The 15,245-nt window shown below is 35.9% G+C and overlaps 1 protein-coding gene across 1 annotated transcript in view; it reads right to left on the reverse strand.

Moving 5' to 3' along the window:
- LOC106883038 (uncharacterized) overlaps positions 1-15,245 on the reverse strand; it is a 46,799-nt gene that overhangs the window by 15,137 nt on the left and 16,417 nt on the right. Inside the window, exons 2-3 of the mRNA XM_014933900.3 lie at positions 3,010-3,066; positions 94-289 (exon numbers count right to left, since the gene is read on the reverse strand). Of these exons, the coding sequence (XP_014789386.1) occupies positions 94-289; positions 3,010-3,066 (253 nt within the window). The remainder of the gene's footprint in view (positions 1-93; positions 290-3,009; positions 3,067-15,245) is intronic.

Genomic DNA, 15,245 nt, shown 5'->3' on the forward strand with positions numbered 1-15,245 from the left:
AAGTGAGTGTGAGCATGCAGATGCATACATGTATTAGTTTGCAAAGGTGTATCCTTTGAGAAGAGGTGGTGAAAAATAGTAAAATGTACTGACCGTCCGGATGCGTCCCAAATTGAGAAATAGTCTGAGGTGCAGTGATCAGTGTATGGGATGGAGAAGGAGTCAAACATAACTCCCCATACTCCATAATCATCGACAAACTCCCACCGTATGGTGGTCACTAAATTAGATTTTAATGAGAAATCAGTTGATTGTATGTAGGATTGTTGCAGCAGGGTGTGGGACCGATCTGGAAGAGAGAGAAACAAAAGATAAATTTTTTTGTCTATTATTCAAGTATAGCAATGAGGAAGATAGTTTTCTACCCCAATACACAATAAGATGGGAAATAGATAGGACACCAGTTTACTATAACTAACATTTCCTTATGAGAAATGCTTGTAGTGGATTTGTAATTACCAACACAAAAACAAATGAAGTCATAAGATTGAAACATGTCTAGGACAGACAGACAGACATGGATATGTTGATGGATACACACACACACAATATAATATAATATCTATATATATGAGTGCATATAGATATATACACAAAGAGAAGACCTATAGCAAAACTCTTTACATGCTAGAAAGGGCAGTTAAATCCAACCATGAAAAATAATTCTATTCTAAAGGCACACTGATAAAACACTAGAATGAAAGGAATTATTAATTTTAGTTAATCCCAAACTCGAGTTTCTCTATTAATGAGCAAATAAATCAAATTTGTTGTCCGTAGTTCGTCAGTGGGATCGCTAAAACAATGCATAATTATGTAGCAATAACACGTACTGAAAACATACGTGCAAGCTACATCCTTATAACATTAGGGTTTCAAATCAAGTGCAGGCGCATTCACATAGCCAGCAGCAAATAATTCATTTTTAAAAATTGCATACTATAACCCTCAGAATTAGGAAGCTTTTCACCCTTATATATATATATATATATATATATATATGCGGCTGAAGATAGCTTTATACCATCCTGTCTATCAATTATATACCCATATAATGATGATGCAACGACTGTTTGTGTATAAAGCTTGAAACACGTGTACCACGGAATCCTTTGTGTTCTGTTTTAACTTTACGTTTTTAATTTATATATATATATATATATAAATATATATACACATACATACACATATATAATATAACCACATACCTATTTATTTCTTTGTCTTTCTATATGTCTACCTATCTATCTACTTATCAATCTATTTATCTCTGTCACACTTATTTATTTCCAGTTAGACTGCATTAAATATGTTAACCCTAACTATACATACTCATCTGTCTTATCTAATTTGCTTCAACCCCTAATTATTTTTAGTGACTATTTTAATGCACCCTGTATTTAAAGTTAAACTATTTTCTGTTTCTCATGCAGATTTCATCTTAGAGTTATTTATATTTTAAAAAACTGACAACTTAGTTAAATATAAAATGAACTAAAAAAGGAAATGACTCAAATGCCATCATAATAATAGGACTACTTGCAGTCAGTTGTGTCAGACATTACTAGTATTACAGACTGTTGGTGTTGAGACATTTAAAAAGAACAATACACCAGAGGAGACAGAACACACTAATTTTTTGCTATGGTGACTTCTACTTGTTCTGGCTACCATCAATTTGTTTTGTGTTAGGGCGATTAAAGTACATCCAAGTTGATTTTACTGAAGATTCACTTCTATCTTTTAATGTTGTTGTCAGTCTTGATGTTGTTTTAGGTCAATAGTCCAGGATTTTCTTCAAATGCCTCTCCTTAAAACAAGTGCTATTCATCATCTTCGTCATCAAGTGAACAAAAGCTGGCATTGTGCTGTTGTATCTGATGCGTCCAATAAGTTCAATTGTGTGGTTATCACAGTGGTTCTCAATCATTTTGACTCCATGGAAAAAAATCTGTTTTAAAGTTAAAAAGTTTGAAATTTTATAGAAAAACTACTTTCTTTTATTTGTTTCAGTCATTTGACTGCGGCCATGCTGGAGCACCGCCTTTAGTCGAATCAAATCGACCCTAGGACTTATTCTATCGGTCTCTTTTTGCCGAACCGCTAAGTTACGGGGACCTAAACACACCAGCATCGGTTGTCAAGCGATGTTGGGGGGACAAACACAGACACACAAACATATACACACACATACATATATATATATATATATATATACATCTATACGACGGGCTTCTTTCAGTTTCCGTCTACCAAATCCACTCACAAGGCTTTGGTCGGCCCGAGGCTATAGTAGAACACACTTGCCCAAGGTGCCACACAGTGGGACTGAACCCGGAACCATGTGGTTGGTAAGCAAGCTACTTACCACACAGCCACTCTTTTATTAATCATGCTTGTCTATCAAACTTAAACATCAGCATGGATTTATGAAACACCATGGTGCACCTTAACGACAAATCAGTGCTCTATATCACAGTATATGTTATTATTCTATGTGTGGATGGTCATGGCCGGAATGACTTTGAGAATATGTTTGCTGGACTGTACATCACAGTAAGTAGTATCATACCTACTTAGAGGTAGGTGGATTATACCATACTGTGGTACACGATGATCAAAAGACACACACATAATTTTCCCTAACCATCCACAATATGCCCTCACCTGCAATAAAAACAGGATGGTCACCTAACTGTAAAGACTGAGCAGATGTTTTCTGTTTTATTACCTCCTACTTTTATGACATGAAACTGATGAAAAACAACAACAGGATACAGGAGGGGGAGAGGTGAGAAGAGAGATAAGTGGTAGAGGAAAAGATGGAAAGATGATGATGATAAGAACAGCAACAATCACAAGAATTATTACTACTACATTAATATAACAACAAATACCAGTCATGAACTGAGGTCATTTTAAGCAACTATATTCCCTCCTGATAAACAGGTTTTGTTGCTGCTCACACCAAGACCATAAATATGGAAGAATATACAAAGTGAAACTTACTGAAGATGGAAATTTCTTTGGGATATTGTGCTAGACCTTGGTTACTGGTGGATACTTCTGCAATGAAAAGAAAAAGATGAATTAGATCTCTTAACCAACAATTATGCTTCTCTTCTGTTAGGGACGGAATTTTGTGTTATTTTCAGATGAATTTGTTCAACAATGGCCACATTTATGGTGTCACCTTCTTCAAATTCTCTTGTGAAACCAAGATATGGAAGGAGCTACTCCTACTACTTATACAATCCAAACAATATATATATATATATATATATATATATGTGTGTGTGTGTGTGTGTGTGTGTGTGGTAAGTAGCTTGCTTACCAACCACATGGTTCCGGGTTCAGTCCCACTGCGTGGCACTTTGGGCAAGTGTCTTCTACTATAGCCTCGGGCCGACCAAAGCCTTGTGAGTGGATTTGGTAGACGGAAACTGAAAGAAGCCCGTTGTATATATGTATATATATGTATGTATGTGTATATGTTTGTGTGTCTGTGTTTGTCCCCCCCAACATCGTTTGACAACCGATGCTGGTGTGTTTACGTCCCCGTAACTTAACGGTTCGGCTAAAGAGACCGATAGAATAAGTACTAGGCTTCCAAAAGAATAAGTCCTGGGGTCGATTTGCTCGACTAAAAGGCGGTGCTCCAGCATGGCCACAGTCAAATGACTGAAACAAGTAAAAGAGAAAGTAAAAGAGATATATACACACACACACACACACACGCTTACATACATACATACACACACACGAGTGGTATGAAAAGTTCAATGGCTAACTATGAAGGGGTGCTGCTAGAGCTGTGAAATCTTGCATGCATTAATTTCAAATCTTCTTATTAATAACTGCATTGTTTCGTTCCTGTAGACTGATATCTGACTGTTCAGAGAAGACTTCAAAAGTAACTACTAATGACTTCTCTTTGAAAATTGACAAAGGCTTCTGCTTAGTGAGCGTCATACCTTCCGACACCTGATCAAAAGCACCCCAAGTTGATCACATCATGAGAGAAAATCTGACATTGTTTGAGGTGGATCCAGCTGGTTTACTTGAATGTTCATAACCAAGGATGAGTGCAAGCTTCATCACTTTGCATGGATTGTCTCTTTGTCTCTAGCTCAGAGGAAGAAAAGAATCCCTCCTCACCTGTCATTTCATTTGCAGGTATGGTAACAGCCTCAGTTTTTTTTTGGGGGGGGGGTGCAAAAGGCATTGTGACTATGGACTATCTTCAAAAAGGCCACACTGCATCAATGGGGAATACTATGCCAACCTGCTTTGGCAGTTACGAAAGGCTATCAACACCAAATGCCCAGAAAAATAACAAAAGGGGTCTTGTTTCATCAAAACAATGCTCCAGCACACAAGTCCTTCGTTTCAATGGCTATTGCACATGACTGTGGCTTTGAACTGGTTGACCGCCTTCTCTCTTCTCTTGGTTTGGACCTATCTGACTACCATGTGTTCCCCAACACAAAAATATCGCTTGGCTGGGATGCAGTATCGAAGTGATTGACAACATGTCTGCTGTTGATGACTTTTTTTACTAACATGATGACACCTTCTTCAGCAATGGGATCCAAGCACTGCAACACTGATGGCAGAAGAGTGTGAACCACAAGGGGTACTGTGTTGAAAAATAAACCTCACTTGGTCACATTCCATGAGAGCCCCACACTAATAACTACACCAAGTCCTTTCTTTCCAGAACATTAGTTCTCTGAAACTCACTCCCTGCTTCTGTTTTTCCCTGCAGGAGTTCACTAGCAACAGTCAAGGAACACTTAGTTATGGACTTTAACCTGCTCTTTACAACGACACCTTTCTTAACTAAACCAAAGAACATCTCTATGTTCTCCTTCCTTTTTCATTGTAGGTGAAGGCAGGTGGCGTAGTAGTAAATAAGTACCAGTGGTATAGAGGAAGACGGTGGACACTCCTGCAACAGACTGGTATCCTTTTCAGCAAGTAATCTTGTAATCACACCCTAAATGCCTTGGAAATTCAGATAAGATCTGACCTCATGAGCCTATACACTTGAAGCAAACTCTCTTGTTTATCACTGGGAGTATGTATTTGCATATTGACAGCTATAACAGCTGTTAATTCTTATTGTTTCCTCAAAGCCATCTCCTAATGGGACTCCTTGAGGTTGTTCAATGTGTTTTGTGCGTGTTCAGAATCAGCACTCTACATCCTTTTGGCAGAAAATTCTCACTAAATAGTTTAAAAGCATTTTGTTAAGAGATATGTTTGGATCCGGTCTGATGTGTCTTTTCAGGATTGTATATGTGTTTGTTTGTGTTTGCACATGCACAAACACATACACAAAAATACATGTCTATACTTCATAATCAGTAGACATCTGTAAATGTGATTGAAGAGCCAAGAGTTCCATGCATGGCAATTATCATACTAAAGTGTAGCAACAGCTAAGAGCTTCGTGTATGGCACTCATCCCTTTCATAAGTGCCATAAACAAAACTTTCGGCCCAGAAATAATTTTCATAAATTTAACGAGATTTTAAAAAAATGTATAGGAGTGGCTGTAGTTTCAGGCTCACTACCACTGCATGGCACCTTGGGCAACCATCTAATATAGTCACAGGCTGACCAAAGCCATTTCAGTAGATTTGATCAGGCATGGCTGTGTGGTAAGAAGCTTGCTTCTCAACCACATGGTTCCGGGTTCAATCGCACTGCATGACACCTTGGGCAAGCAAATTGAAGTCAGAAAACCTTAGTGTTCCTCACAAGGATTATTCAGTCAAAGCAGTCAAATTAGCCAGCTGTTGCCAAGAATGCAAAGTTCATCTCTGCATCAAAAGAGGATCAACATGCTGGACCGACTGGCATACCAAGGTGGAATATTGGCACTAGGAGCCAGGTAGGCATCTCTGTTGTGTTTGTGCTGTCAGATTGTTATTAACACTGATATTTTTGTTTTGAGAGCTGTAATTGATAATAACCCAATTTTCAGCTTATTTTGCTCAGGAAGCCAGGTATATGGTCAGATAAGGTTCAGGATGTCAGAGCTCAATGGCTATGAGGGTTCATCTGAATGAAATAATAATCAAAGGGGTCCATAGGTAAAAAAAATGGCTGAGAGCCCAACTCTAATTCATCTGATTAGTTTTTTAAGTTTCCTCCTACCAAATTTCATTCAGAAAGCTTGGGGGTGGCCATTTCTTGCTCAAGGTAAATATTAAAACAACCAAACCTTTCTTCTAAACATGAAAGCAGGTTTTATTTAAAGCTAAATAAATAGATAAATGAAAACTCTTTACTGTCCTTAATATTTGAAATGAGTCTAGTATTCAGAGATAAGAAAATGTGGGGCATCTTGTTGCAACATAGTTTATCTGTAGAGGGAAGCAGAGAATATGTAGATACCAGGGATGCAGAGTAAAGTAAACAGAAAGAAAAAAAGAGAGTTATGTTACCTTTTGACAAGGAGCCTGCAGATATACTTTCACCCTACCCTATTCACCACCACCACCACAATCATACCTCATCACTCTAACACAGACACCATCACCACTACTAGCCTCATAATCACCCCTCTCTATCTCTGCATCCTTTTACCCCTCAAGCACTAGATACATGAGTGTGTGTGTGCGCGCTCTCTCTCTCTCTCTATTTATACATTACCATCAAACCCGACATGAGATTTCTGCAAAAGTATGCCTTGTTGGTCCACCTCCAGCTGCTCCCAACACATGCGTCATGAATCACGTGTTTCTTTTAGCCCAGAACTTCTCTGACTGACTTTTGTTGATTATGGTGGAATGGGTGTGTGTTAGAAAGATAAAGATCAGACTGGCTTCATCTTTCAAGGCTAAGACTGAAGGAAAACAGCTGTAGTTAAACACATACATAGAGAGAGAGAGAGAGAGAGAGAGAGAGAGAGAGAGAGAGAGAGAGAGAGAGAGAGAGAGAGACAAAGGTGGGTGAGAGGATAAATGGCCGGATGAGTAGATGGATAACCAGACCCAATAGAGTTGATAGATATAGGAGGAAGGAGGAAACAAAGGCAGAAGGCAAGACAGACAAGGCAAACATTTACTTTCAATATAATCACTTCTGCCAACACTAAAACCACCACCGCCAGCCACCATCATCATCTATGTAATTTGCTGTAATTAACTTCTGGGAGAAGCTATATGTCTGTTAGTATAACCCAATTATATATAGTTAACAGTAAGTAGAAGGTAGGGTGGGTAAGAAGAAAGAGTGAACATGCACATGCAAGTGCACATATGTGCGCACACACACACACACACACATCCTAGTATATCCACTGCTGTGTGGGAGGTGTTTCTATGAAAGACTGCTGCTTATAGAAAATGTTTGTTGTTCAGACCCAGGTTAGCTCTGATCCACAGACAGATCTGTGTCCAAAGGCACACCAGCCATGATCATCCTGTCTTGTTGCTGCTTCTCATATAGTGTTTTAGCTAACATGTCCTTTCATTTTAAAGTCATTGGGTGGGTGAAATTTGAGAGTGACCACATACAGCAGTGTTACTCACAGGGGTGGGCTTTCGAGGATTGAAAGACTAAAAAAAAAAGTGGAGTGGCCACAAGTTGCCATGGTTAAGTTTTTTATAACTTATCCAACATCATATTGAGGAAAGAACTAATGTATTGATGCAAATTATTTCATTTCCCCATTAATAAAAATCAGGAAGGTAAAAAGCTTTCCGATTTTACCCTTTTTCCCTTCTTGCTATGAATTCTAACTTTTTTCCTGTCCATTTCTATTGTATAGTATTCTGCTATTCCTAGTCGGCCATCCTATTGTAGCTTCTTCTATTTGAAGACCTATAATCAAAAGTGTTCTAACCATGACCATCCTGTCTTTAACTCACCTATAGAGCATCTAGGTCTACATTATCTAATGAGCTCTTCTTTGTTGTTTAGCTCTAGGTCAGCACAGATCCAACAGGTCTATAATTAAAGATGTTCTATTGTGACCATTATATAAGATATTCTACTTGCTAGAGCTGTAAGAAAGAAAAGCCCAGGACCTACAAATATCATGGGCACTCTCCTCTTATTTCCTTTTATTCAGACATAGGCCAAATCAGATTGGAGCCTGGTGTAGCCATCTGGTTCCACCAGTCCTCAGTCAAATCGTCCAACCCATGCTAGCATGGAAGGCGGACGTTAAACGACGACGAGGAGTACATTATATGTGTCCTTGCATGTTGTTAATATTTAGCTCCAGGTCAGATCTTTGATTAAAGGCACTACACTTGTAACCATCCTGTCTTGTATTTAGACATAGTTTATCTTGGACTACATTATCAAATGTGTTCTTCCTTGACGTTTAGCCCAGGTCAATCCTCATCCAGTAGGCCTATAATCAAAGGTGCTCTAAAACCATGACTGAGATTGTCTTTTATGCTGGCATAGTTCATCTTGGACTACATTATCAAATGTGTCCTTCTTTTCTGAAGAAAATAGAGTGTGATTAGTTGGAGATTCAATCCAGATGTTTAAGTATGTTGAATGATTTATGGAGGCAGCTTGCCTCATCAGTTCTGGCTCATCAGACAGAAGACAAAGTAGACGTTACAAATGAGAAGGGTCATCCATCTCAACTGACATGGATAAAATTCCTGGAAATTTGAATATATTTCTATATAATATTCATTAGGTGTGTCACTTGATACTGGAGTGCGGCAGGATGTAGTGGTGGTAGTGGTAGCACTGGTGACTGTGGTGGTGGTGGTGGTGGTGGTAATTGTGGTAAAACACAGTCTGTTTATATAAAATAAACATACCAGCTTAATTGTATAAGAACTTAATTATCAAATAAACTAGTTATCAACAGGAAATTTTTGAATGATAATGAGAACTTATTAATTAGCTATGAAATCTTAATCATGGGAAAATGCAAGTAATACACAACAGGATCACTGAATAACAATAATAATTATTATTATTATTACTGTTATTATTAGAAGCATACATGGTTCAGTAGTAGGACTGGCTTAGCCCTTCCCCTAACATTTCAGGCATTGTACCAAAATTATTATTATTATTATTAACGAGAGAAATTCTAAGTGCCCATTCGATCTGCTAGATATAGCAGCCAAATCTTCAAACTTACTAACTACCATCTTTAGAGAATGAAGAACATCGTGATCAGTGAACTGACTCCAAAGATACACTGAGCCCCGAAAAATAAATGGAATCATCATCACTAAAACACTTTCCATCACGGAACATCTCGATTAGAGCTAGCCTGGGGTTAAACAACAATCTCTCTCTCTCTCCCTCTGGCCTAATCATCAATGACTCTGGTGGTGCTTATTTAAGAAATCATTTTAATCAGTAGAAAATGAGGAGAAAGAGGCAGGAGAGTGGGGTAATAAATGGGCAATTATTCTGTCAGGCTCACCCTAACTTCCTGTTGACCTTTCATTGACCTGAGATCGACGGTGGTTGCTATTGGATACAGCAAATGTTCCAATTATGTAAAACAGCCGTTAAATGTTTTGATGTCATTGCTGGCAAGTTAAACGGTTCATATTTTCTAGAACCAACCAATAGAATTCCACTTAGAAGCATTTTGAAAGAACACAGCAGAACAACCCAGAAAATGCAGAATAGGGAGGGTGACAGTACGAACTCATGCATCTTGGGTTCAAATTCACTAAAGGTGTTTTTGTTGTAGTTTTGGATCTTTATGGTTTGACAGCCAACACTTGTTTTCTTAACGAAACACTTTCAAACTTGGGATACTGGTAGAATGTGTCATATAAAACATCTTTTTCTCTTAGCCTTCTTAACAAAAATTACTTCTTAAGTTATTTCATGTTAAAGTTGTCGAATACAAAATTTTTTATCTGTTCTATAACACAAAATATACAAGTATTCGAAGTTTGAAAGTGTTTCGGTACCAAAAACACTACATAAAAAAATGTTGGCTGTCAAACCATAAAGATCCAAGCATTTTTTTTTTTTTTTTTTAGCTGCTATTTGAGTTAGACAAACTTAATTTTAAAAATTTAGGTAAACAGGTGCAGGCGTGGCTGTGTGGTAAGAAGTTTGCTTTCCAACCACATGATTCCAGGTTCAGCCCTTCTGTGTGGTACCTTGGGCAAATATGTCTTGTATTATAGCCTTGGGTCGACTGCATAAGCAGTAAGACATTGTGGTCAGATCGTCCTATCACTACGTGGTCAGTCAGACAATCTAAACACTGGAATCTAGTGAGGCACAAATGCTCTCAGGCTGTTGAGAGAGTCTTACGGTTACAATGCGATGAGATACTCAACCACAGATCTTAAAATCTTTTTTTTACTACCCCATCACCTTTCTTTTTTCCTTTTACCTTTTACTTGTTTCAGTTCAGTGGACTACGACCATGTTGGAGCACTACCTTTAGTCAAATTGATCCTAATACTTTACAATTTCCAGTCTGGAACTTATTCTATCGGTCACTTTTACTGAACTAGTTGGTTACAGAGGTGTAAACAAACCAACATTGGGTTCATTTTGTCTAGAAAGGGAAGAGAAATCCAATTAAAAAAAACCCTTTCTAGACAAAATGAACTACAATAATATCATTGTTGAGGAATATTCTTCCACTGTCTGATGAAATCTTCATTCAACACAACGTTCCAATGGCTGGGATATTCTAGAAACAGCTGTTAGGGACTACGTAAACCTTTTTATTATATACTAAATTAAATGTCCTTGTCAAGTATTGCCAAACGGTTTGCCTTTTCATTTCTGCTTTAATCTTACCCACTGGCTCAGGGGAAAACCACTTCTAACCGCTTTAGAAAGGCAGTCATAAAACCACATCTTCAACTGTAGTTCAAACTAGAATTTTACTGGTATACCAGTTTTAGCACTCAGAGCACATACCTATTAGTTTGAGTCACCCTGACGAAAACCCCTTGTATCTTTTATTTATATATATATATATATATCCTAGGTGTGTACATAGCACAAAACTGAATTAATACCAGTTATCTCTAGACTATATTTGCAACTAAATTACTTTTCAATTAAACATCAGGTGCCTTATTTCTAGTTGTGTATACAGTATCATACAGGGTTAAAACTCGTTATCTATAGAGTTTATATTTACATCTACACTACATTTCCATCAGTTTAGTCTCTGATAGTTGCCAGGTGTCTTATTCTTGCATATAGGCATAGTACCAGATTAGATTCCTATTTCCTAGTTTGAATTGTATGCATCCAAAAAGGAATAAGACACCTGATGACTATCAGAGATTAAACTGATTGGAATATGGCTTAAAGTGGAAATCTTTTCACCTCTAAGATGGGTTTAATAGTTCTGAAAAATTATAATTGGAACTGGATTATTGTTAACATGCAGTTGAGTGTTGTTGTTTAACCCCAGGTCAGTCCTAAACCAACAACAAACTAATGCATGTATGTATGTATGTGTGTATGTACGTACATATGCCCGTACATACACAGCGTAAATATTTGAAATTAGATCTAGAGGATCCCTTTAATTACTATTTCATTCTGGTGGACCTCCATAGCCATTTGATTTTTCAAATGAGGACAAATATCCATCAAATGTAAATATCCATCAAATGTAAATAATATATGTCTCTATGTTTTGAAGATAAACAGAAACACACTCACACAAACAACCAAAACAATAACTATATTGTTATCCTATAATGAAAATTGTTTTCGAAAGCTGTGTTGTGTTGTGTTGATAGGCTTGCACTTAAAAATTCCCATGTTTTTAATCAAAACTTGTTAATTACTATGGTGACAACACTGTCTATCTATCTATCTGTATCCTCCCCCCACTCTCTCTCACACTGTATTCCTTTCTTAACAACTTTTCCTCCTCTTCTAAAAATGCTTTGTGACGTATATTTTGATTCCTCCTCTTCTTTCCCTTCCTCTAATAGATGTTGTGATGGACAGATAGAGATCCACTTATCTTCAAGATTGTGTTGCCATTGTGTACAAATCATGCATTGTCTATTAATAAAATATTTGTTTCATTACTTTAATTATTATTTATAATGTTCAAATGAAATGTAATATATTCCTTTTGTCTTTATTTCCATTTCCCATCTATTATGGTATGTGTGTTGTATTACACACCATCATTTCGTACATTAGGATATCATACACTGAACTTGTTTTAAAAAAATCAAGAAACACTTCATTGTATCAAAACTACTTCAAAAAGTTTTGACTAAATTGTTGGCCTCTTTTTTTCCAAACCATCCTGTTTGTTTTCCCATTGGTTTAAAATTCAGACTTGCGGATCCTTTATAATTCAGTACTTTTTTTTCCTGTTAGTCACGATAATATATGATTAACAAATCTTTATTTATCACAATTTCATTACAAGGAAATAAAGAATGTACTTACTGAAACTATACTTCAATAATTACATTTTACTCATTGCTAGACTACACTCCACTGATTAGGTTTAATAAGACTGAAAACATGTCTTTAGTTGTCACTATTTTGCTAAATATCTGAGAAAATGAAAGGCAATGGTGGCCTCGCTGGGATTTGAATTCAGAGTGCAGAAAGTCAGAGTGAATATCACAAAGCAATATCTCCAATGCTCTAACAACTCTGCCTTTCATATATACATACATACATACATACATATATATATATATATATATATACACACACACACACACACACACACACATACAGGGTGTGATGGGTGAATTGTCACCATTTTATATTTTTAATTTCACACATGCGCATTGTTTTTGATTTCGTCAACTACATAGTAGGGTCAGTTGGGCACTGTCTGTGAGAAAAACAGCACCATGACACACACACACACATATATATAGTCATTAGTGAGGGATTATCAATCTGTGCAAAATACTTTACTAATCTAAATATTGCTTAGCCTGGTGTACTAACAGAGCTTATAAAGAACTCTGTGTATTCTTGTGGCAGAGTCTGAGATTATAATTCATCACCGTTCAGCATTGTTCCAGCTATCCTGCTTTTACATAGTGATATACAAGACAAAACATAAATAATGGTCATCACATATTTCTTTACTGTTGAAAATTTGAATAAAGAAATATGTAATGACTATTATTTATGCCTTGTCTTATATATGTGTGTGTATTCAGCACCAAGCAGTGTTTAAGTATATGAGAGGAGTTTCAGAAAATTCACATGAGTTGTTTCCTCATAACTTTCAGAAAAATGGGTATTTTTAAATGACATTTTCTACAAATACCTTTCAGAGTGTGTAGATTAGAATTATATTGGACTGTGATGTTGAAAGAAAAATGGTGAGCACATATATACATACATGCATACTGACACACATCACAATTTTATTTGAAATTTCAAGATTCATTTTGTAGATATATGTAATGTGTGTCAGTAAGTATGTGTGCGAGCTCACCAATTTTTTTTTTTTTTTTACATACTCTGAAAGGTATTAGTTGAAGATTTCATCAAAAAATATCAGTTTTTCTGGCAGTTGACCCCTCTTGATATGTTTGCTGGAGCTGTGTAAAGGACATAGGATGTTTTTCGACAGTGTCATAGCTACACACCTTCTTGACTTAAAATCTCTTCTAATCGTCAAGTATTTTGTGTCTGTCTCTAAGGCAAATCTCTTAACAGCTATCTGTTGTTACAAACGTTTTTTTTGCCACAACAACAAACAGATGCCTTCCGGCGGAAATCTTTTGGGATGGTTTCAAAGTGAAAAGAAGCACCAGTTTCTGAATTTTAGACTAGATTTTTAATGTCAATTGAGGAAGGAGTGTCACAGCTACACACCTTGATTCAAATTTTGCGGCTCTCTCTAAGGCAATCTCTCAACAGCTATCCGCTTAAAACGTTTTTGTTTTACTCTGTCTGCAGTGTTGTTCTTGCTGTCTGGTCATAGATAAAAACTAAACCTTAAATGAGTTACACAAGGCCAGCCTCTGTCTGCTTGTCAAATCTTCCTTAAGTACACTTGTTTGCAGTGTTGTTCTCATTGTTGGGCTATAGTTAAATCAAACCATAAATGAGTCATACTAGGTTGTCTCTATCTGGTTGCTCCTCCTGCAAGAAATGACAGTCAAATCTAACTCTGTTGTTTTGAAAAGAAAAAGCAACAAACAGAAAGCATGAGATGATTTAGACTTATATAGACACGTTTTTAATCACGTATTGTCTTGTAGCTTTGAGATTTCAACAATATTGTTTATTTTATAAATGACAATGTAGGGTCGGTATGAGAGGCCAGATCTGGTCACTTTGAACATAAAACAGGTAAAATATTTGGGCTGGATATGGCCAGTTTAGATGCTAAAAGGCTAAATCCTGATTGAGATACAGGTGTAGTTGTTGAGGTGTTGTTGTCAAATCTAAAGCATTCATATTATTATGCAACATAAAGGCATTCTTTGGTTAACATTAAATGCACTGAAACTATTATACACGTGCATGAATGCACACACAAATCGGCATTGCAAATTGCTATATTTTTGACAAAACTTATTGAGAGAGTCAACATTTTAGCAAGGAACAGAAGTTGTTATATGTTAGCCAAAAAGTTGGAAGGTACTAGAGGTTAAGCAAAGCATGGAAGGTGCTACAGGCTACATACATACATACATACATACACACATATATAAATACATACATTCATATATATATATATATATATATATATACACACACACACACACATAAGTATATATGTATATACACACACACATACATATATACACACACACACATGTATATATACATACATATATATATATATATATATATATATATATATACATACACATAAATACATACATTCATATATATATATATATATATATATATATATATATATATAGTTTTAGGGAAAATAACCAATTTTCAAGAACTCATCGATGAAAATCCACTATCACATATAGAAAAATTAATAATTAAAAGCACAATAAATGAGTATAATATAAAGTAAAGTAAATATCATAAGATAAATATATTTATTATATTATATTATATTATATTATATTATATTATATTTATTATATTATATTATATTATATTTATCTTATGATATTTACTTTACTTTATATTATACTCATTTATTGTGCTTTTAATTATTAATTTTTCTATATGTGATAGTGGATTTTCATCGATGAGTTCTTGAAAATTGGTTATTTTCCCTAAAACGATATATTTTATATATACTTTATCTATAAGGCTCAATTTAATTTTAATTTTTAAAA

This window comes from Octopus bimaculoides, chromosome 26 (genome assembly GCF_046866305.1).
Source record: "Octopus bimaculoides isolate indiv1 chromosome 26, ASM4686630v1, whole genome shotgun sequence".
NCBI lineage: Eukaryota > Metazoa > Mollusca > Cephalopoda > Octopoda > Octopodidae > Octopus > Octopus bimaculoides.